Below are 23,012 nucleotides of genomic sequence, written 5' to 3' on the forward strand. Positions count from 1 at the left end.
TAGAGATGTGTGTGTAGCTAAGCTCTAGCTTCTTTAGGAATCTTCTTAAGGAATCTTCTCAAGGAGGTGAGCTTAGTTTTGAGAGGGGTGTGTGTAGCTAAGCTCTAGCTTCTCAAGGAAGTTTTCTCAAAGAAGCTTCTCAAGGAAGTTTTCTCAAGAAAGCTTCTCAAGGAAGCTACCTAGTCTATAAATAGAAGCATGTGTAACACTTGTTGTAACTTTGATGAATGAAAGTCTTGTGAGACATACTTCAAAGTTCCACTTCTATCCCTCTTTTATTCCTTCAATTTCGTGCTCCCCCCTCTCTCTTTCTCTCGCTCTTTCTTTTCCTCCATTGAAGCATCCTTCCAAGCTTCTTATCTAAGGCTCATCTTGGTGGTGAAGCTCCTTCTTCCATGGCTTATTCCCTAGTGGATGGCGCCTCCTCTCACCTCTTCTCCTTTGTCTTCCGCTGCATCTCCATGGTGGAAAATTACCATTAAAGGACCTCATTGAAGCTCAAAGATCCAGCCTCCATAGAAGCCCCACAAGCAAGCTTCCATCAAGTGGTAATCAGAGCACAAGAGCTTCAAGTAGGTGCTCCTTAAACCTCCATTAATTTTTTGCTTTACCTTCTCTTCCATTGTTGTTTCTTCATTTTTCTCCATGTATCTCCTCACATGTCTTGTGATAAATGTTGTTAACATGATTCTTTAGAGTTTCCACCGATTAAACTTGCTATATAAGCTAGATTTGATTTTCTATTGTTCAAATTTCTTGTTCTTGTTCTTGAACCATGAATTGTGTTGAGTTTAGGTTCCGTTGAGTTTTGTCTTGTTATTTTTTGTGGCTGAAACCTAAACCATAAAATTCTTACAAAAATATTAAAGTAGAAGAAAACCTCAAAAATCTAGAGTGACTTGTTCACCTATTGTAGTTTTGTCATAGAAGTCATGTCTAGTCATGAAACTTGTCACATAAGATTTCTTATGTTGTGCTGAATTTTATTTTCTTGTTTCTTTGTCTAACTCATTTGTTCATGAGTGTATGAAATTATTTTAGCCTATTATTTGATTTGAGTCAAATCTTTCATGTTAATTAGTCCTTAACATGTTCATGCAAAATTCTTAGAGAGTCTTTGATTGTGAACCTTTTCTTGAACTTTTAGGTTTCCTTTTGATTGTGTCTATTGTGAATTTGAGTTTTGGTGATTGAATTGTTGGCTGAAATGTTGATCCTAAGTGAATATTGAACTCCTAAAACTGTGGTAAACAATCCTAGTGAGTTCAACATACATAGGAAGGTTGAAAGTAAGCCCAAGGCAATCAATATACCATGCTTAAAAAAAATCGCTGGTGCTGGCAGCTTGGACATACAAACTTGTAAAAATTACTGAGAATTGGTTACTTCGAATTTTGAGCTGAAAGTTTTACTGAATTTTCTAGACATCTGGAAAAAGTTAGAAAAAAAGAAACAAGTGATTTGGATAAAAGTAAAAAATAAGAAAAATCACACAAGTTGGCAGAAAAATCAATATCCAGAAAAAAAAAAAGTGAATGGGAAGTGTGCTTGTTGTTTTGGCTCAAAATTTATTCTATAATTGGTGCCTATGTTATACCAATCTTAGCTCCAAAATTTCAATTGAAAATTACTGTGAAAACAAGTGCCAAAGCTAGAGGTTTGTTGAGTCTTTTTTTTATATAGTTTTTTTACTCTACTCTAGAGTCATTCTAAGTTTCTCTTTGAGTCCTAGCTTGCTTCTATGTCCTTTTTCATTGCTTTAATTGTTGAGTAATCCTTGAAAAAATGTCTTGTTAAAACCCCATTGGTTTAGCTTTCATTTCATTTTTTTTGGTCTTTGGTTATTGCTTGTCTCTTTGTTTCCTTGTTTGTGAGTTGTCATATAGGGAATTGTAAAGGAGGATTGGTGTCATCCCTTGAAGAATTTGAGTCAAGAAGCAAGGGGTCAACCACCTTAAGAGCTATTGGACTAAGAAGCACTCCAAATTGAGTGAATCACCAAAGAGATAACAACCACCAAAATTGAGGACGTTTTTTAATTTTTAATTTACAATTTACTTACCTTTATTGCTTTCAAGTTTTGTAACAAAAAGGCCTTTCATTGGAAGTGTGTTGGGAGTCTCCAATAGGTTACCAAACTTCCATTTGTGTGTAATAATTTTAGGCAATATTTCCTTAGGATAGTGAGTGTTTTGTTGGGAACCTTGATGTGGTCATCCAAACACTCTTAGGATTCACTTAGTTTACTTTTCTTTCTTACTTTCATAGCTTATTTCCTTTACCTTCCATTGTCAAACCGCCTAGATAGCTTTCCTTTTACCAATTAGTTTTTTACCTTATCTTTCACACCTCTTTTAGTGTTTATTTTGGCTAGTTTCAACCATAGTTTCTTTTACCTTTTGTTTTCAAACCTCCAACAAGAAAGAACCACAATTTAGGAACCAACACGAGTCATCATTCATCTAGTGTTAATGGTGAGGGTACTAGTCATAAAAACCCTTTATCTAGAATCTTAGATGAGTTGAGTTCCCTCAGGTTATGGAAAGAAAAACAAGAGAGAAAAGAACAAGGAAAAAAAAGAGTGGAAGAAATAAGTCAAGATGAAAGAAAGAAAATAAGAGAGGAAGAAAGAAGAAAAATAATGAAAGAAATGAAAAAAGAAAAACATGCCTCCTATAGTAGTCATAACTCTTGCAAGAGCCTAAGTGAAGAACTTCGTGACTATTACGAAGGAAGGCATAGGTCACATCTTAGACCTCACTCCCATAGAAGAGAAAAGGAAAGAAAGCCTCAAGAGGCTAACATTAACCTCCCATACTTCCATGGGAAGGACAATGTAGAGGCTAACTTAGATTGGGAAATAAGGGTAGAGCAACAACTTAAAAAGAAGTCTACTTCAAAATCTTATGGCTCTCACTCTTATCCAAAGAAAGACCAAGGTCAAGGCATCTTAGGGGTGACACCTTCTAAGCCCAAAGATGATAAGGGGAAGACAATAGAAAAGCAAGCCCCTAAGGCTAGTATGCAAGAGAAAACTAGCTCTATGAAGTGCTTTAAATGTCTTGGAAGAGGACACATTACTTCTCAATGCCCCACCACAAAAACCATGATTGTGAGGGGCCAAGACATTTATAGTAGCCAAGATGAGGCTACTACTTCACCTTCCTCTAGTGAAAGTGAAGAAGCAAAAGGGGAAGAATCTAGTGAAGAAATCTACCCCCAAGAAGAAGGACAACCATTAGTGGTTAAAGAAAAGTGTAAGGAGGTAAGTGTCTCCTCCAAGAGTTTAGCTAAGAAGGAAACTCATTTTACAATAAATACAAACATTAAAGAAACTTTCCCTCTTAGACAACCTCCACATTTTCTCTTTTGTAAAAAGACACTTGTTAGCACTGCCACACCTCTTGGGCTTGAGGTTATTCCTCAAGTAAAGGAGTTGTTGGATGAAGGTTTGGTTCGTAAGATCTTAAATCCTTGTGCTTTGTTGGTGCTCAAAATAGGTATTATTAGGCACCAAATCCCTACAATAAGTGATATGATGAATTTGTTGAGTGTTGCAACCCTCTTTTGTAAAATCAGTCATGCATCCAACGTCTTCATGGTTCATGTACATAGGGACTCATTCGGTAGGTTTGTTCTTATTTTTGGTTTCAATACAAACTTAGGTGCTCATATGGGACACCTTAGGTTTGTCATATTTTTTTGTAGGAATAATCAACATAAAAATACAGAAAAAGGTACGCTTTATTGCATTACTTTCCTTAATTTTTTAAATAGTGATCAAGGGGTTCCCAAGGACCCTAAGAGAATAAAAATCATTCCTAATTGGCCCACTCCACCAAGTATAAGGGAAATCTGGGGCTACCATGACTTAACAAACTTTTACAAAAGGTTTGTCCCATATTTTTCTATACTTGTAGCACCACTCATTGAGTTGGTGAGGAACCATGTTCCTTCATGGGATGATGCCCAGGAAATGGATTTTCAGACTTTACCTTACTTCAACATACCAAACACCACTAATACATATGTTTTTGTTCTTTTTATAGGTGTTGAGGGAAGGAGCCCAGAGTATGAAGAACCTCGGGATTTGAGGTCAAATCCTTTCCAAGGTGGAGGGGATGATGCAATCCTACCCCGCAAGGGCATTGGATAGAAGACTCCAAGAAGATTGGGCCAGAGATCCAAGGGAAGGCCCTAGGGTTCTCATGATCCTTAGGGTAGATTTTGAGCCCATGGGCTAAGTATGAGCTCGCTTATCTTTGTAAATATTAGAATAGGTTTTTTCTTCGTTTGGGCCTTGTATTTTGGTCATTCTAGTATTATAGGGTTTTTGCCTTGTATTTTGAGGTATTTTGAGTAGTCTTTGTAGTAGGGAATTTTTTGTATTTTCATGTATTTTGTTATGGGGGTGAGCTTAGCTATTATAGGGGGTGTGTAGCTAAGCTCTAGCTTCTCATCTCAAGGAGGTGAGCTTAGCTATTAGAGATGTGTGTGTAGCTAAGCTCTAGCTTCTTTAGGAATCTTCTTAAGGAAGCTTCTCAAGGAGGTGAACTTAGTTATGAGAGGGGTGTGTGTAGCTAAGCTCTAGCTTCTCAAGGAAGTTTTCTCAAAGAAGCTTCTCAAGGAAGTTTTCTCAAGAAAGCTTCTCAAGGAAGCTATCTAGTCTATAAATAGAAGCATGTGTAACACTTGTTGTAACTTTGATGAATGAGAGTCTTGTGAGACATACTTCAAAGTTCCACTTCTCTCCCTCTTTTATTCCTTCAATTTCGTGCTCCCCCCTCTCTCTTTCTCTCCCTCTTTCTTTTCCTCCATTGAAGCATCCTTCCAAGCTTCTTATCCAAGGTTCATCTTGGTGGTGAAGCTCCTTCTTCCATGGCTTATTCCCTAGTGGATGGCGCCTCCTCTCACCTCTTTTCCTTTGTCTTTCGCTGCATCTCCATGGTGGAAAATCACCATTAAAGGACCTCATTGAAGCTCAAAGATCCAGCCTCCATAGAAGCCCCACAAGCAAGCTTCCATCACATAAGTCTATGGCACTTTCGTATGGGACATCCTTCCCTCGAAAGATTACGGGCTATGCAGTCCTATTATCCATTTTTGAACAGCAATAAAGATTTCATATGTAATACATGCCATTATGCAAAGCATAAAAGATTACCTTTCTCTTCTAGCATCTCTCATGCACCAACTAAATTTGAACTTTTACATATCGATATTTGGGGACCATGCTCGAAGACATCAATGCATGGGCACCGCTATTTTTTAACCATCATAGATGACTTCTCTCGATATACATGGACTCATCTCATGCACACAAAATTCGAAACACGAAAAATCATTATTAACTTCATTACATATGTTGAAACTCAATTTGATAGCCAAGTTAAAACTATAAGAAGCGACAATGGAGCTGAATTTCTCATGCATGACTTATATGCTCGAAAGGGCATAATTCATCAAACCACTTGCATAGAAACACCCGAGCAAAACGAAATTGCGAAAAGAAAACACCAGCATCTCTTAAATGTCACACGAGCACTCTTATTCCAAACACAGCTTCCACCTAGTTTCTGGTGTTTTGCATTAGTTCATGCTGCATATCTCATAAATTGCATCCCCACTCCTTTTTTAAAAGATCAATATCCCTATGAAAAGCTGTACGCAAAACCTTGTGACATTTCTAATCTTCGCGTTTTTGGGTGCTTATGTTACGTAAGTACCCTTCAGAGTCACAGACAAAAGCTTGATCCTCGAGCTCACCCGTGCATTTTTCTTGGCTTTAAACCATATACAAAAGGGTATCTAGTGTATAATCTTCATTCTCATACCATAACAGCATCCCGCAACGTTGTTTTTTATGAGGATCATTTCCCATTACCAACTAAAAGCCAAGAAACCAATAACACGGATACCCGCATTTCATCAACTCCCTTCTCTAGCACCACTGAAAATATTGACACTCCCATCACATCCACAACAAATCAAACTCACCCTATTCCCCTCCCGATACCTAGTCTCACTACCTCTTCCTCATCTTCTCAGAACCCAACCTTGTGACGTTCCACGAGGACGAGACATGCACCCACCTACTTACAAGACTTCCATCACGCACTCACTTCCTCTGCTGATACCACCTCGACCAAGGTTAAGTATCCTCTCCATTCTATTCTCTCTTATTCTCGTTTGTCTCCCACTCACAAACACTTCATCATGTCTATAAGCACGTCCATTGAACCTAGCTCATATGCTGAGGCCTCTAAACATGATTGTTGGATTAAAGCCATGCACGCTGAGTTACAGGCTTTCCAACAGAACCAAACTTGGATTCTGACCCAACTTCCACGACACAAAATGACCATTGGTTGTCGCTGGGTATACAAAATCAAGCACAATGCAGATGGCACCATTGAGAGATACAAAACGCGTCTTGTAGCAAAAGGATACACCCAGATGGAAGGCCTGGATTTTCTCGATACCTTCTCCCCCGTAGCTAAGCTCACCACGGTCAGGTTACTCCTTGCTCTTGCTGCTCTCCGTAACTGGCATCTTCGACAACTAGATGTCAACAACGCCTTTCTTCATGGGGACCTAAACGAAGAGGTATATATGAAGCTTCCTCCAGGCCTGATTATGGATAATCCCAATCTAGTTTGTCACCTTCAGCGTTCGTTATATGGCCTTAAACAGGCGAGTCGCCAATGGTTCACACGACTCTCGTCATTCCTTCTTTCTCAAGGCTTTCATCAATCCTCAGCTGATCATTCACTTTTCTTATACACTAACAATTCTCATGATATAACGACTATTCTTGTTTATGTTGACGACATCATCTTGACAGGAAACAATCTCAACACTATAATCCATATTACCAAGCTTCTTGATCAGACTTTCAACATCAAAGACCTTGGCATTCTAAAATTCTTCCTCAGCCTCGAAGTTGCTCGTTCCAGCCATGGTATACACTTGTGTCAGCACAAATACGCCCTGGACATCTTATCAGATTCTGGTATGCTTGGATCCCGTCCTATCTCTACCCCCATGGAGTACTCCACGCGTTTAAGTGCTTCAATGGGCACCCAATTATAAGAGACTTGCGCCTCTTCCTACAGACGCCTCGTCGGTCGCCTTATATATCTTACAAACACTTGCTCCGACATTGCTTAGGTCATTCAACAACTCAGCCAATATATGGCCAACCCAACCTCCACACACTCACAAGCTGCTTTTCGGGTTCTACGTTACATCAAAGGGTCTCCCGGTTCTAGCATTTTCTTTGCGGCTCAAGGAAGACTCACTCTTAAAGCCTTCAGCGACTTCGACTGGGCAGGATGCTGCGACACACGCCATTCCATCACTGGGTTCTCCATCTATCTGGGCGATTCTCTCATTTCCTGGCGATTGTCTCATTTCCTGGCGATCCAAGAAGCAGTCCACGGTTTCTCACAGTTCGTCTGAGGCGGAGTATAGAGCCTTGGCCTCCACTACATGTGAACTTCAGTGGCTCAGCTTTCTTCTTCATGATTTTCGGGTTCCTTTACTTCAACCTGCATCACTCTATTGTGACAACCAATCCGCCATTCAAATAGCTTCAAACCCAGTTTTTCACGAGCGTACTAAACACATCGAGATCGACTGCCATATTGTAAGGGACAAGGTTAACAAAGGCTTGCTGAAGCTGCTTACCATTTCATCTTCCATGCAACTTGCCGACATCTTCACAAAGCCCTTTCCTCCTGCTCTTTTTCAAGGTTTCCATTCCAAGCTGGGAATGATGAACATCCATTCCCAGCTTGCGGGGGCTATTAGCAGAGACTCATCAGTTAGAAGCTTAGTTATAAGTTTGTTAGTTAGTTAGTAAAAGAACAAAGCTGTTAAGAGTTAGATTCTGGTGTAACTAACAAAACTCTCAAGCCTTTCTCTCTCTTATGCAAGAGTATAAATGTATCATAAATGCAGCAATAAATGCATGCAGTGCTTTTGGTGATTCCCGTGTGTTTTACTATAATTTCCCTCTCTCTCTCATGGCATGTTATTAGTTTCAATAAATGAGGACAAATTTTCATCAAAAGTATTTTTTTTTTGTTTTAATGAGCTTATATGCTCTGAGATGAGAATGAAAAGATCACATTCATTTAGTAGTATTATACTAGCCAGAATAAGATAATGATTCAAATAGACAAATACGTATATTATGTGAGAAAACGTAACAACTTTACCTTGTGAGGGATTGTAAAATTTTCGTACTAGTACGAATTCGTACTAAAGAGCATTTCCCATTCTGAAAACCTTACAAAAACACAAGAACTCTATAATTTTGCTGCACCGAATGAATGTATTATTTCTAATTATTGAATATCCAAAACTGGAAATATTAGTATTTATTTAATAATTTTTTTTTACTCCGTCTAGTTTTGTTTACTACATTAATAGATGTCTACTTCTTTTCCATCGAAATCACGAGAAAAATTGTTGTGGAGAGAGAAAATGTAAACTAAGATGAAGAAGAATTTAAACGTGATCAAATACTCCGACCAAACTTACTTGAATTAGCTGACATATGGCTGCTAGAATGCGAAAGCGAAATATATGAATAATTTTGACATTCTTGATATGTATTGCTTTGGATCGGAACAGCTAACCTTAAAAACATAAGAAAAAAAATAGACATATACTGCAATGAAAATTTCGGCTATCAATTTGGATGTAGAAAACAAAATAAGTGCTAGTTTATTCGTATAATAAATAGTTTCACACTTTCATTTTGACTAATGCTTAAAGTTTTTTTACACATATTAAGAAACACAAATAATCTTTTTCTCATTTTTTTAAATGCATTAAGTATTATAAGATAACAATATACTGATAAAAAAAATAGACAGCAATATTTATTGAAGGATAAAATCAAATAAAAATTTTAATATTTCATTAAAAACTTAAAACACCAATCAAATTTTTTTAAAATGTTAAAACATCAATAAAGAGGGAGTGAATCACAAGGAGTGTATTTGAAAAAATTGAAAAGGTAAAGGATTTTAAAACAATTATTTATCTTTAAATTAAAAGCCTTTACTTTTTCAATTTTTCTAAATGCTCTTCTTGTGATTTACTATTATAGTATGCGGTTAGTGTGAAAATCTATAAGCATAGTTAGATAGACAATCACTTATCACTTTTCTCATCAAAGGAAACAAGAACGATTATGCTTTTGATGCCTACTAAACCTTTGTTGCTGAACTCCTAACCAGACACAGTTATGAACTTAATCTCATTTAGAGGAGTGACATCACTTTGTGAGTGTTGGTAATTGATGACACCCACTTAAAATTGTTGTGTCAACCGCAGCCAATACATACCTGTTTTGCATGCTTTGAAGGACACACTGACGTCATCTCATAGGCATGAGTCCCCATTGGTTGTGGTCAGTTATATTATACTGGACAACTCACCAGCTTTGAATGGAAGATCTTTGAATAGTGGAGGCTGCTTGACTCCCATACTTTATATGGTACAATGAAGTTTCCTTCATGCATCACCAAATCCGACATCTAATGAATAACCCTTGAATGAAATAACATGTCAATTTCCTTTCAGGGTGACACTCGTTTCTTTATCTTGTTTTCAATACAATTTAATTAATTGAATGTTTGTTTAATAAAATATTGTCAAGGCCGATGAAGTTAGTTCAGTTTACAAGTACCATACTCATTTTAAAACGAGTTTAAATTCTACTGCCGGTGCAAAGACTTTTTTTTTTGGCGAATAATGCTTGAGACATGTCCTATCCTGACTTGCTAAGCCACAAGAAACTAGTTCACCAAAACTTTTATTATTAAAAAAAATCATATTATCAAGGGAGAATTTGTCCATAAATTTAATTGTGAGAAGAATTTATTTTAGTAAACTTATATGTAGTAAGCAATTTTTATAAGCCTAAATAAATTCTTCCATATCATCAAATGCATGAATCAATTAAATATAAAACTATAAAACTATGTTAAATATTTAGAAAAAGATCTTTATGGTCCATGATAAATTCTACCCAGTGAAAACAAAATTGTCTCGTAAAATAAACCTATAGTCTCATACTAAAAATATAAAACAAATTATTCTAGACAACCCCTTCTTTTATTTTCCTTTCCTAGAATATTAGAACCATACTTGTCACATTCAATTGCACCCCAAAAGCATACCGGCAAGGTGACAGGATAATAAATTTTAAGCATGCAAGCTCAACTCAGTCACTACCTAACACACAGATTGTCCCTTCCAATAACATTTTATATTTTGAAGGATGTGGGGTGCAAATACATGATTGTGTTAAAATGTCCTTCCATTTGACATCACATGTGATACACTACAGAGTATGTCGAGCTAAAAGCTTACATAAATATCATACGATTTACAACCTTCAATAGCCAAAATCATATGAATCGGTTAGCACTTCAATTCTCCCCCCAGATAGGATAGCATTACACCAGGCAGTATATAGCAGGATCCAGGAACACAAACTATGTCAGGTGATCAGAACCCTTTGTTGTTTCACATATCCTTGTCAATGATATCCCTCATCATCTGTATTGGGAGAAGTCCTTCGGTTCGAATAGCTTCTTTGTTCAGATCAGGGCTAATAAAGAACACAGTAGGCAAACCGCGAACCTGAAATATATGCAATTCAAGTGCTCTTTAGAAACCATCACAATCCAAATTTCAACTGAAAGGCAAACCAATGATCAGCATGTGTCTAGATCTGTTTGCTAATGGTCCCTTTTGAGGGTCTAATCAGTAATCACCAACTAATAAAATAGTGATTCTTGTCAGCTATACTACAAAGAAAATACATATGCAAGATCTAAACATTTATGTTTATTATCTTTCATAAACTGAAATATATGAAATTCAAGTGTTCTTTAGAAACTGTCACAATCCAAATTTCAACTGAAAGGCAAACAAATGATCAGCCTGTGTCTAGATCTGTTGGTAATGGTCCCTTTTGAGGATGTAATCTAGTCTTGAAAGTGGAAACACCAATTAATAAAATACTGATTCTTGTCAGCTATAATACACAGAAAATAAATGTCAGATCTAAACATTTATGGTTATTATCTTTAATAAAAAAACAGGATTAGGATAGCATGTATAAGTATATGAGGAAATTGGTTAGATCCCATGATATATTGCATGTCTATTTTTGTCCCCCGTTTTTAATGGATAATAGCACAAATTCTCAAGTCATTTATGTAGAGAGAAAACTGGAAAAAGATAAAGAGACATGTGAGTTAACAGTAATGGGATACACTACAGTGTCATGTGACCCTCATATTTGTATTACTAGGTCATGTACATAAAAGCATGTGGGCTGAGCCCATATACATATGATTAAGTACTAAAACCCTTTATTATATCTTTATAATAACTCTTTAACATTTTCATAAAAATTCACAAGATTTTTTATGGATCGCAATTAAGTATTTGTATATGTACACATTGTAAACAAAAATGGGCTTATTACCTGCATGTCGCGTGCAAATTCATACTCGTCATCTGTATCAACTTTAACAATCAGCGCCTTGTTTTGGTACTCAACTGCAAGCTGTACAAATTTAAATATGGATGGTTATTTCTGAGCTTTCAAATCAACTAATCAACAAGACAAACATTGAGGGATATACTACTGAATTAAGAATCACCCTATCAATTAAAACACGGCATCCTTATAAAACTAAGGAAATAAGACAAAGTATGCAAAGATTGTTCAAATGAAAAGTTAGTATTAAGGAAAAGTAAACCAAACAGTTATAGAACAAGTTCAAGATCCTCAGATGCTTAAATTGGTTCTATCAGTCAGAAGATATATGCATTCAAACAGAAGATGAACTATTGCAGCCAACATAATTCACCAACATGATCAGAATTCAATGTCCATTGACTGCAGTTCATCAAAGTATCTCTTTTAATGATGGAAATAAAAATAAAACATTAAATATTGGCTAACAATTATCATGCAAATTATAGCTAACAGTCGTTTAAAACTTCAATAGAACTTGTGTAAGAATGCTTTGCTTGTAAACTGGTTGCAAAGTTGTACTCAATGCTTTGGTACTACATTTATAATATAGAGAACCACTTTCAAAATTACATCATCTCTCAACTAGGGATGCATTTGGAAAAGCTTATTTACAGCTAATCCGAACTTATCTCATGACATAAGCACTAGTATAAGTGTTTCAAATAACTTTTTAAATTAACTTATGATGTCCATAAGATATTTTCAACTTATTTCAATACACTCTTATGAACAACTTATGAAAATAGTTTAACCTTCTCTCCTCTTCAATTATAGAAACAACTTACGCATAAGTATTTACATTATATGAACTAATTTAATATGCACTTAATAAGCTGTTTAACCAAACACTCAATGACAAATACCAAAGCCCCTTCCTGCTCTTTTAACACTTCCTAGTTCCTCCTCCACCCCCCACCCCCACCTCTTATGGATGAAACTACACGGTGACTCTTGCTTGTAGATTAAAATTTCAATGCATGCAGCCCTAATCGTTGGTCCAACATGTAGATGGCACTATATCTACCCTTGTAATTATTTCTCTCCTGTACATTATCATAAAGTTAAGAAAAGATAAGTATAAATCTAAGATTTTCTTTTATAAAAAATATACAGTAATAGATGAAGAGAAACTAGTTCTGATTCTCTTGGATTTTCAAGATCTTTAACGTATTATGAATTCATGATGAAAAAACAGTTTCATAATTGCTGCCATTAGAATTCTGAAGGGTATACTTATAATAGTTACAATGCATTTAACTGTAAATTGGTATACATAATAGTTAAAACTCAAATAGGTTCATGCAGTCTAATTTCAGACACGCCAAATGATTAATTGCCATTTAAAATAGAAGCTCAATCTCCTTCAAATAGCATTCAATAACAAGCCTGGATCTATCAAGTTGTTTTTGAGATTAACCTCAATATCTATAAATTCAGAATATAATACAAGCTCCAGATCTGAGCATGTTTTGCTGCTTTGCATGCAACCAATACTCCTGAATCTACTATTAATACAATCATGTACAACAAAAAATATTGAAGAACATTCTTAGAAGTCATGAAAACGTCATATATAGCCTGGCCACATGGAAAAGCACTGAAAGGGGCAAAGATTGTTTATTAAATTATCAATTACTGGAAGAGTTGTCAATAACGCACAATAGCAGCATGGCAGCGAGTAGTGGTGCCTGGCAGCTATGCACTGCCATTCTATCGTACTTCACTGTAGGGGTCATTGTGGCCGGCATAGATAGCAGCATTTTGTGGCACTATAGCACCGTTATGCTGATGCGTGATGGTGTCCAAAATCCTGAGAATGGCCTCCAATGTTAACATTAGAGGGGCATTTTATGGAGGTAAGTTTGGGTAAGAAAAGGATTTCAGCTTCTAGAAAAGCCTTTCATAGTTCATAAGTATCATGCCTCCTCTCCTACCTTGTGACTACTGAACAACCCAGTGCGACCCTCTGTCAACCTGTGTGACCCTTTGGTGACTCTCAGACAACCCATCTAGCAGCTTTTTTTACTTCTCATTCTCATTCTCTGTTTTTTCTTTCAGTTTTCTCTTATAATTTTGTTCACTGTTCTCTTAATCTCATCAATATCTGTTTTCTAATAATCTCTTTTCTGTGTTTTTGTCTTGCTACTGTGAGTTCTTTTTTATTTTTCTCTTGTTCTCTTTGTTCCATTATTGTCTCTCTAGTCTGAGTATCAGAGGTCTGTGTTTTGGTCATGTATCTGCCAAAGGCCCAAACCCATTTACTCCTTTTTTCCTCTATCTCTTTGGTTAGTCATGGCTGTTAGAAAATAAAGAAGAGAAACTAGATAATGAAAAACATTATCACTAAGAATTGTGGACAAAAAACCCATTCAATCCTTCCTGTTACTATCTACTTGTATGATTGCTTAAGAGCTAAGACCTATAACTTTTTTTATCATTTGTTGAGAATCCGAAAGATATTCTAAATGACATTATAATAAATGTAGTTTGTAGGCATATAATCCTTGATTTACAGGAAACCAAACATCATGTATTTATGTGTAATCAGTATCCCTCTATATTTTCTCTCAGTTTACATCTTTAATTATGAAATGCCATTATTCGAGTATTTTTTTTAGCATTTGTGTGTATTCAGTATGAGGATGAGTGAATTATATAAACAATATAAAAAAAATTCAGAATAGCAGTCATCCCACTATAGTGCTTATGGGTCAGCTGCTATCTGGGATTGATAACAGTGATTACTGGTAGCCCAGTGCCCCATATATTTAATTTTAATGTTCTTAACTATGTTGCTTGTCCACAAATAATCTCTTTGTAATTTTTTCCCTTTAAATATTTTTGGACATAAGTTTTCAACCTTGCACTCTATGAGACTAATGGTGACAGAATGAAATACGATAGCCACCTAAAAAAACAGAGAAGCCACAAGTTTCATCTTATCCTTGGACATTTTCAGTTCCATGTTGGGATAAAAATGAGATATGATACAATTTCACAAGTTCAAGCAATCAAATTTTAAGTGAAGATCAAAACCTTTCACCTTTCTGTTTTCAACTACTGGCACTAACAATAACCTACATATAATTTGGAATACAAGAGCTAGCTAACCATAGCCTCATCCACATTGAGAATTGATAAACATCATGACAATCACTCATTACTCAACATGACTAATAGAAAACTCTGACACGAGAACATTGCTCTTGGAATAGATAAACCATAATTTGTTATGATCAATTTAGCCAGACAGACTGTCCAGCAGATTGGAAAACCTTGATTTTGAGGGCAAGGAAAATGAATAATATTTCAAATTCATTTTCATATTGAACAACTGATAATGAAACCAATCATTACATAGAATGAAATCTATATAAATATAAAATAAAAATCTAACATATAAGACATGTCATTATACCTTCCAGCAGCATCCAATTACTACAATAACTGTTAGTTTCAGCATATAATTGAGGCAAACTTTGTTATCAACTGAATTTCCAAGTTAGCAAACCAGCTGTCTGTTTTACTAATAGGCAAATCATAGTCAAACATTTTGAATTTAATATATTTTTTTAACGGAACTTAATCTATTTCGTAACAGAAAATTTAAAAAACAATTAAAGACTCCTAATGGTCATCTTATACATTATCTTCTATTCTCGGAGGCTGATATAAGTAAAGTTTGTAATAAAACATCAACATGCTTGCTTGAAGGTTGAAACCAACATCATAGGAAACGTACATTGGTAGCTCAGTGCCCCAGAATATTTATTGTTCTAAACTATGTTGCTTGTCCACAAATCACTTCTTTGTAATTTTTCCTTTAAATATTTCTGCACATAAGTTTCAACCTTGCACACTATGAGACTAATGGTGACGGACTAAAATATGATACCCACCTAAAGCCACAAGTTCCAGCTTACCCTTGGACATTTTCCAATCCATGTTTGAATAAAAATAAGATAATAGACAATATCATGAGTTCAAGCAAACAAATTTTAAGTAACAATCAAAACCTTTCAGTCTTTCACCTTTCTGTTTTCAACCGCCAGGAAAGCAATTGCCTACATATAATTTGGAATGCAAGAACTAGCTAACCATGGCCTCATCAACATTGAGAATTGATAAACATCGTGACAATCACTCAACATGATTAGTAGATAACTCTGAAATGAGAGCAATGCTCTATTGCTCAAGGAATCGATATACCATAAGTTGTTATGATCAACTTAACCAGACAGGCTGTCCAACAGATTGGAAATCCTTAATTTTGAGGGAAAGGCAAATGAATAATATTTCAAATTCACTGTCATATTGGACAATTAATGATGAAATTAATCATTACATAGAATCAAATCTATACAAATATAAAATAAAATAAAATAAAACAAAATATAAGATATTCCATTATATCTCCATCAGCATCCAATTACAACAATAACGGTTAGTTTCTGCGAATAATTGAGAGCCAATTTTTGTTAACAATTGAATTTCCAAGCTTCCAAACCAGCTGCCTGTTTTACTTATAGGCAAATCTCCGTCAAATATTTTAAGTAAACTAATCTATTTTTTGGTGAATGGAATTTAATCTATTTCATAACATGAAGTTTAAACACAATTAAAGACTCATATTAGCCATCCTATCCACTATCTTCTTTCTTGGAGGGTGATATAAGTAAAGATTGAAATAAAACATCAGACACATTGTGCTATATTGAAAGTAGAAACCAACATCACATCCTCGTAGTCAAATCAGAGCAATGGTTAAGCATTTTCTACATCAACTAAACCAACATCACATACTGTTTCAAGTTCTTGTGCCATTAAAATGCATGGTCCACACCAAGTTGCATAGAAATCAATAATAAGAGGCACTTTTCTTTCTCCCTTTACCAGCTCCTGGATTTCCTGAGCTGACAACTTTTTCTGCAAGTCCAACAACAAACAACGGGATAGCTATAGCATCAAACCTCAGTTAATTTATTGAAAAATAAAAAACCAAAAAATGAGTAAACAATCCATGCACCGAGTGTAAAGGATTTTTACACTATCATCCAAGTAAAAAAAGCTTTTACTCTGTCAGTCAATCAGAAACTATCATATATGATAAGTTTATTGACTTTATGCTAAATAGCTTAAAAATCATATTAACAATGATTTCTGATTAGTTAAGAGTGTAAAATATTTCATACTAGCATTGCTAGAAATAAACTAAAAAAGACGATCCTTTTTTGTTCTTTCTTCTTTTCTACAACCCCAACATTTTATTCCGGGAGAAGCTAAGAGAAAACAAATAAGAAAAACGATTTCTAGCTCCTACGTATAAGGTGTAAAAATTAAAAAGTTTTCATTAGAAAAAAAGAAGTTATTACATTAGAAACACAAAATCATTCATTACATTGAAAACTTCTAACTTTTCAGCGCCTTAACCGGATGTTTAAAATAGAAAAATTATATATTAAAAAAGCATAATTTGAAAAAAAAAATCACACACACACACACACAAAAGAAAAACAGTTTGTTGAAAACTAGATAAAGCGGTTATGAACAATGAAAATTCACAAATTGCTACATAGGGCCCATAAGAGGAAAAACAACACAGACCCAGAAACACTATGATAAAAATAAAAATAAAAATAAAAACTGAAGCAATTTGAAGTGGCATACCACAAGATAGTCCTCTCTGACGTACTTTCCTTTGGGTGGTTTACAGAGCAACTTTCTGGGCAGTGTGGAAACTGAGAGGGGCTTATGGTCAGAGGTGGTCGTTGTGGTGAGAGGATAAGGGTGTTGTTGCTGTTGTTGATGAGTTAAGAAAGAGGGGTTAGGTAGAGAAGCACAGAGAGGTTTGGAATTGAAGGTTGAGAAGGGTGAGAGAGTGGCCATGCTGTGGTGAGGGGCATGGCAATGTAAGAACAGAGACATTGCTGTTGGTTTGGATTGGAATTGGAAGAGTGTATTGAATGGAAAAGAGGGTTTTTGAGTGTAGGGGTTTACCAATTACCATATCTAGTTTGGACTTACAAATTTTCTTTATACCAGATTATGCCAAAGCCAAGTAAATGATAATAATTAAGACAGATTTATTTTTAGTGAACAAAAAAAAAAGAATGTTTAGAAAAATAAATATTTTTTTGTTGTTATAAGAAGTTACTTTTTGTTTTTTTGAAAAGTACTATGACTTTTTTTTTTACGTTAAAAACACTTCTTTTAAAAGATGAATTTACACTATGCATACACACAACAATATTTTTTGACTTAACAATTAGTAAAACTATTGCTAAAAGTTTTTGACAATATTTAAAAATTGTTATCAAATACAAATAAATGTTTACAAAAATATTTTTTGTTATTTTATCAAATGTTGTGAATAATCATTAGGGACATGAGTTATACAAAATATTTGATAAAATATCACGAAAACATATTAATAAACATTTATTCATATTTGATAACATTTTTTAAAATGTTGCCAAAAGTTTTAAATAACATTTTCACTGACGACGTGATTCTATGTTGTGCCTTCCCTACACCTCTCAAGAGAGTAACATTGACTTGGTATGGTGGACTCCCACCCAGGTCCATAGACAGTTTCGACACCTTCGTCGAATGATTTAGTGTGCAATACACCATTAGCAAGTCTCACCGCATGACCTAGGCCGCCTTGGCTGGTCTGCGACAAGCAGACGATGAGTCCCTCAGAAAGTTCATGGACAGATTTGGGCGCACGACCGTCCAGATCCAAAATCTCAATCCCGAGGTAGCATTGCATTCCATGCTCCTCGCCTTATGCCCCGGCATGTTCATACACAGTCTGTGCAAAAAACCACTCGGTAGCATAGAAGAATTGCGCGAACGAGCCAAGGGCTACATCCAAATGAAAGAAATGTCTAGATTCCAGAATAAAGTCTGCCAAGCCAGAAAAAGCGCGACAAGTACGAAGCACACACCAAGCCTGACGCACACAAGTCGGACAAGAGACATAAGCCAGACAAGCGTCAGCCTCTCTCCAAAGGGCTCAAGTATGAGCGTTATACACCCTTAACGCCTAATCACACCACGATTCTCGAGGAAGCATTCAACCTGGAGGTACCCATCCAGCTACCCAAGATGAAACCTACTAGGCTGAGGTCAGACACAACCAAATACTATCGATATCACCGTGGTATTGGTCACAACATCAAAGATTGTTGGGGCCCTGAAGAACAAGATAGAAGAACCTATATAGGTTGGATTCTTAGCCTAGTTTGTTAAGAGACTAGACATCCACCAAGCAGGAGCAAGACCTAGAGGACATCCAAAGGAGCAAAACAGGAACTAGGAAGCATATAGAAGGAGAGCGAAAGACCGAAGCAGACCAAGACAACAACAACAGCGGCGTGAGCGACAACCTCCACCAGAACAGGAACCCACCAGCACATTAGAGGTGTACTCAACACCATTGATGATGACTTTTTCTATGGAGGACAGTCCAACCAGTCCCGAAAATGGCACCTACACATCATCCGAGAAATTGACATTAATTTTGTTGATGCACCCCTTCAACGAAGTTTCCCTCCTATCACCTTTACAGACAAGGACTTCAAGGGCATCAACCCTGTCAACCAAGATGACCCCATGGTAGTCTCCATCATCATAGCAAACTTCATGGTGTCTAGGGTCCTCATCGACCAGGGCAATTCTGTTGACATCTTGTACTGGAAAACCTTCCAGAGACTTGAGGTCTCACCCGACATTGTCTACCCTCATGTCGGTCCTCTCCTCGATTTTACAGGTGAGAGAGTGGAGACCAAAGGCTACGTGGACTTGATGGCCACCTTTAGTTAAGGCAAGCTCTCCAAGAGCTTCCCCATTAGATATTTATTGGTTAACGCAAACACATCATACTTTTCCTTAATCGGCAGGAAGACACTCAACGAGCTTGGAGCCATAGTCTCCACACTCCATCTGACAATGAAATTCCTTACACTGACAGGGGAGATCATAACTGTTAAGGCTGACCAAAAGCAAGCATGAAAGTGCTATGCAGAAAGCCTGAAAGTAGCATCGTATCCTCCCATCCGGTAGCCTGCCATGTCTCACCCCACAGGGGTTGAAGGTACTCAACTCATGACAATGGACGAAGGGTCTCAAAGCCAAGCCCTGATCGTCTAGCAATCCAGCCTAGACAGAGAATTTGACATAGATCTGAAAGATGACACTTCTGACAGAGGCCCGAAACCCATCGAAGAACTTATCTAGTTGTAACTCAGACTTAAACCGAGGTAATGCACTGGCTTAGTAGGGACCTTACCAGTCATGAGCATCGGCGCATCGCCAATGTGCTATGCAGAAATGCAGATTTATTTGTCAGACAGCCATATGACATGTTGGGGATCCATCCCAGCATAATCTGCCACAAAATGGCTATCTGCCCTTAGGCCAAACCTATATCACAGAAGAAAAGGAAGACAGGATAAGAACGGCGTAAAGCCATCAAAGAAGAAGTCAACAAGCTCCTTCATGCAAACTTCATCAGAGAGGTCAGGTTTTCCACCTGGCTCGCCAATGTCGTCATGGTTAAAAAGGCTAACAACAAATGACAAATTGCACCGATTACACTGATCTAAATAGGGCATGCCCCAAAGACGCGTACCTTCTCCCTAACATCGACAGGTTAGTCGATAGAGCATCTGGATTCCAGGTGCTAAGCTTCTTGGACACCTACTTCGGATACAACTAGATCAAAATGCATCCTCTAGACGAGGATTAAAGGACATTCATAAATGAAGTTGTCAACTTTTGCTACAAGGTCATGCCATTCGGCCTAAAAAACATAGGCACGACATACCAACGACTAATGGACTGAGTCTTCAAACAACAGATCAAACAAAACATCGAGGTATATGTGGATGACATGGTTGTCAAGTCTCAAAGCATACCCCAACATGTGGCAATCCTGGAAGAAGTCTTTGGGGAACTATGCAAATACGACATGCACCTCAACCCTGAAAAATGTATTTTCAGGGTATGCGAAGGCAAGTTCCTCAGCTTCATGATCACACACCAAGGGATCGAAGTCAACCCCGACAAATACACTGCCATACTAGAGATGCACAACCCAACCAACATACAAGAAGTTTAGAATCTCAATGGTAAGCTAGCATCCCTATCCAGGTGAAGCCATTTTACAAACTGCTAAAAAAAACTAAGCCCTTCTCATGGGACGAGACTTGTGAACAAGCCTTCCTGGCTTTCAAGAAGACCATAGCCACACCGCTAGTTTTCAGTCGACCCAGGCCAGGAGCACCATACTCCTGTATCTCTCAATAGCCGACAAAGCTATCAGCTTAGCCCTCATACAAGAGGAAGGGAAGCACCAACTCCCTATCTACTTACCAGCTGCATGCTTCATGACCCCTAGAAGCGCTACCAAATGATTGAAAAGGTGGCGCTAGCACTCGTCACCTCGTCACAACAACATAGGCCTTACTTCCAAAGTCATCAAGTGGTAGTCAAGACAAACTATCCCATCAAGTAGGTTTTAAGAAAGCCTGAACTCGCAGGAAGAATGGTAGCCTGGTTTGTCAAACTATCAAAGTTTGACATTTAGTATGAACCACACAGCCCCATGAAGACACAATTCATGACTGACTTTTTGGCAAAATTCGCTGGAAATGACATAACCACCCCAGACTGGTGGACCCTTTACGATGGCGGTGCATCCAACATAAAAGGAAGTAGGGCAAAGATCATCCTCAAAGGCCCTGACAATATCACTCTAGAGCAACCCCTCAAGCTCAACTTCAGAGCCGTAAACAACCAGGCAGAGTACAAGGTGCTCATTGCAAGTCTGAAACTAGCTAGAGAAGTTAGAGCCAATCGGCTACAATGCTACACAGACTCGCAGCTTGTCCAAGGACAGGTTGCCAACACATACCAGACCAAGGAAATAGTGCTGCTAAGTACTATCACATAGTGAAGTCTCTCATCGACAATTTCAAATGTTTCAAAATGTACTACATCCCAAGGGAAAGCAATACCCGAGTGGACCTACTCTCCAAGTTGGCTAGCACCAAGAAGGCCGAGCACCTCAAGACCATCATTCAAGAGACGCTACAAACTCCCACCATAGATGTTGAGGAAATTATGGCCGAAGAAGAGGAGGAACCAAACTAGATGACCCCCTACAAGAACTTCCTAATTCGGGGGGTCTTGCCATCAAACGAGGATAAAGCCTGATGCCTGAAATGAAAGGCCAGCTACTATGCCATATGTCCTCCTGGGTGCGAGGCTAATGGGTCCGTTGGTCCTGGAAGAGGAGCAACATTGCAAGTTCAGTGAGAGGAAGAGCCAGGCTTCGGGGTTTAATAAGGAGACCATCGGCCAGTTGCTATGCATTATGGGATAGGACTTCAAGCGTAATGTGATGGGAAGACGGGTGTGGATCATGTGCACTAGCATGACCACTCTGACACAAATCTGGATGACACTGGTTCTCAGCAACATCCTCCCCATCGATCATAATTCTGATCTTCCTTTGCTGAAGTGCCAACTGGTCTATGCCATCTTGACTCAGGTTAGTATTAATGTGGCCTAACTAATCTCAGACGTTGTTTACCAATTTGCAGGGATCACGCCCCCCGACACCCAGTGGACCCAGAAAAGTCCAACAGAGCACTGGGGTTTCTGGCTTTGATCGCGGGTCTCTGCTAGTTCTATGGGGTGCTGATTACGCCCACAAAGCTCATCCGACCTCCCATTAGTAGGACCTTTATAGAAAAGTAATGCATGCCAAGACAGGCGTAGCAACAGGGGCAAGACCATTAGCAGCAGCCAGCCGTAGATGTACCGCCACCACCTTTCCAATAGCCACCATCCCTAAAGTCCATCTCTGCTCACATGCAGAGGATGGAACCTTATATGCAACATGTGGCTGACCAGCAGGCGGCCAATCATAGGGGCCAGGTGCAGTTGAATGAGAGCTTTTACCAGTACACCCTGCATCAGCACAACCAGGATCCTAGCCCTTACTCGTGGCTTACTCCCGAGCAGTTCGGGGCCACAATTGCATGGCCTGGAGATAGGTCTAATTTTCAGGCAGGAGAAGGACCTGCAAGGACCCCCAGAGATGAAGATGGAGCTCAGGAAAACGATGACACGACCAATGTGATGAACTTCTTCCTTTGAGGAGACTGAGCGGCTTGACCAGGATCACTTAAAATTGTGAACTCGTCTTTATTTTGTTTTTTTCGCTTTCAGTATTTTTTTTATCTCACTGTGATGGAGCTTGACTTTATTTTATCGCTTTCAGTATTTGTTTGTTATCTCATTGTGATGGAACTTGACTTTATTTTATCGCTTCCAGTATGTTGACGTATTATTTCATTGTGATGGAACTCGTCTCTAGTTTATCGCTTCCAGCATGTTGTCGTGTTATGATTTGTTTGAAACAGATGAA

The 23,012-nt window shown here is 37.6% G+C and overlaps 1 protein-coding gene across 1 annotated transcript; it reads right to left on the minus strand.

Annotated features, from left to right (window-relative positions):
* Positions 1-10,112: 10,112 nt before the first annotated feature.
* On the minus strand, positions 10,113-17,584 carry LOC114409486 (thioredoxin-like protein CITRX, chloroplastic). Its single transcript, XM_028372969.1, has 4 exons — positions 17,240-17,584; positions 16,376-16,498; positions 11,516-11,596; positions 10,113-10,662 (listed from the first exon to the last, which is right to left on the minus strand). Exons 1-4 carry the CDS (start codon positions 17,495-17,497, stop codon positions 10,546-10,548), a joined length of 579 nt encoding a protein of 192 aa, XP_028228770.1. The 5' UTR covers positions 17,498-17,584; the 3' UTR covers positions 10,113-10,545.
* Positions 17,585-23,012: the final 5,428 nt, after the last annotated feature.

The sequence above is a fragment of the Glycine soja genome, chromosome 4 (assembly GCF_004193775.1).
Source record: "Glycine soja cultivar W05 chromosome 4, ASM419377v2, whole genome shotgun sequence".
NCBI lineage: Eukaryota > Viridiplantae > Streptophyta > Magnoliopsida > Fabales > Fabaceae > Glycine > Glycine soja.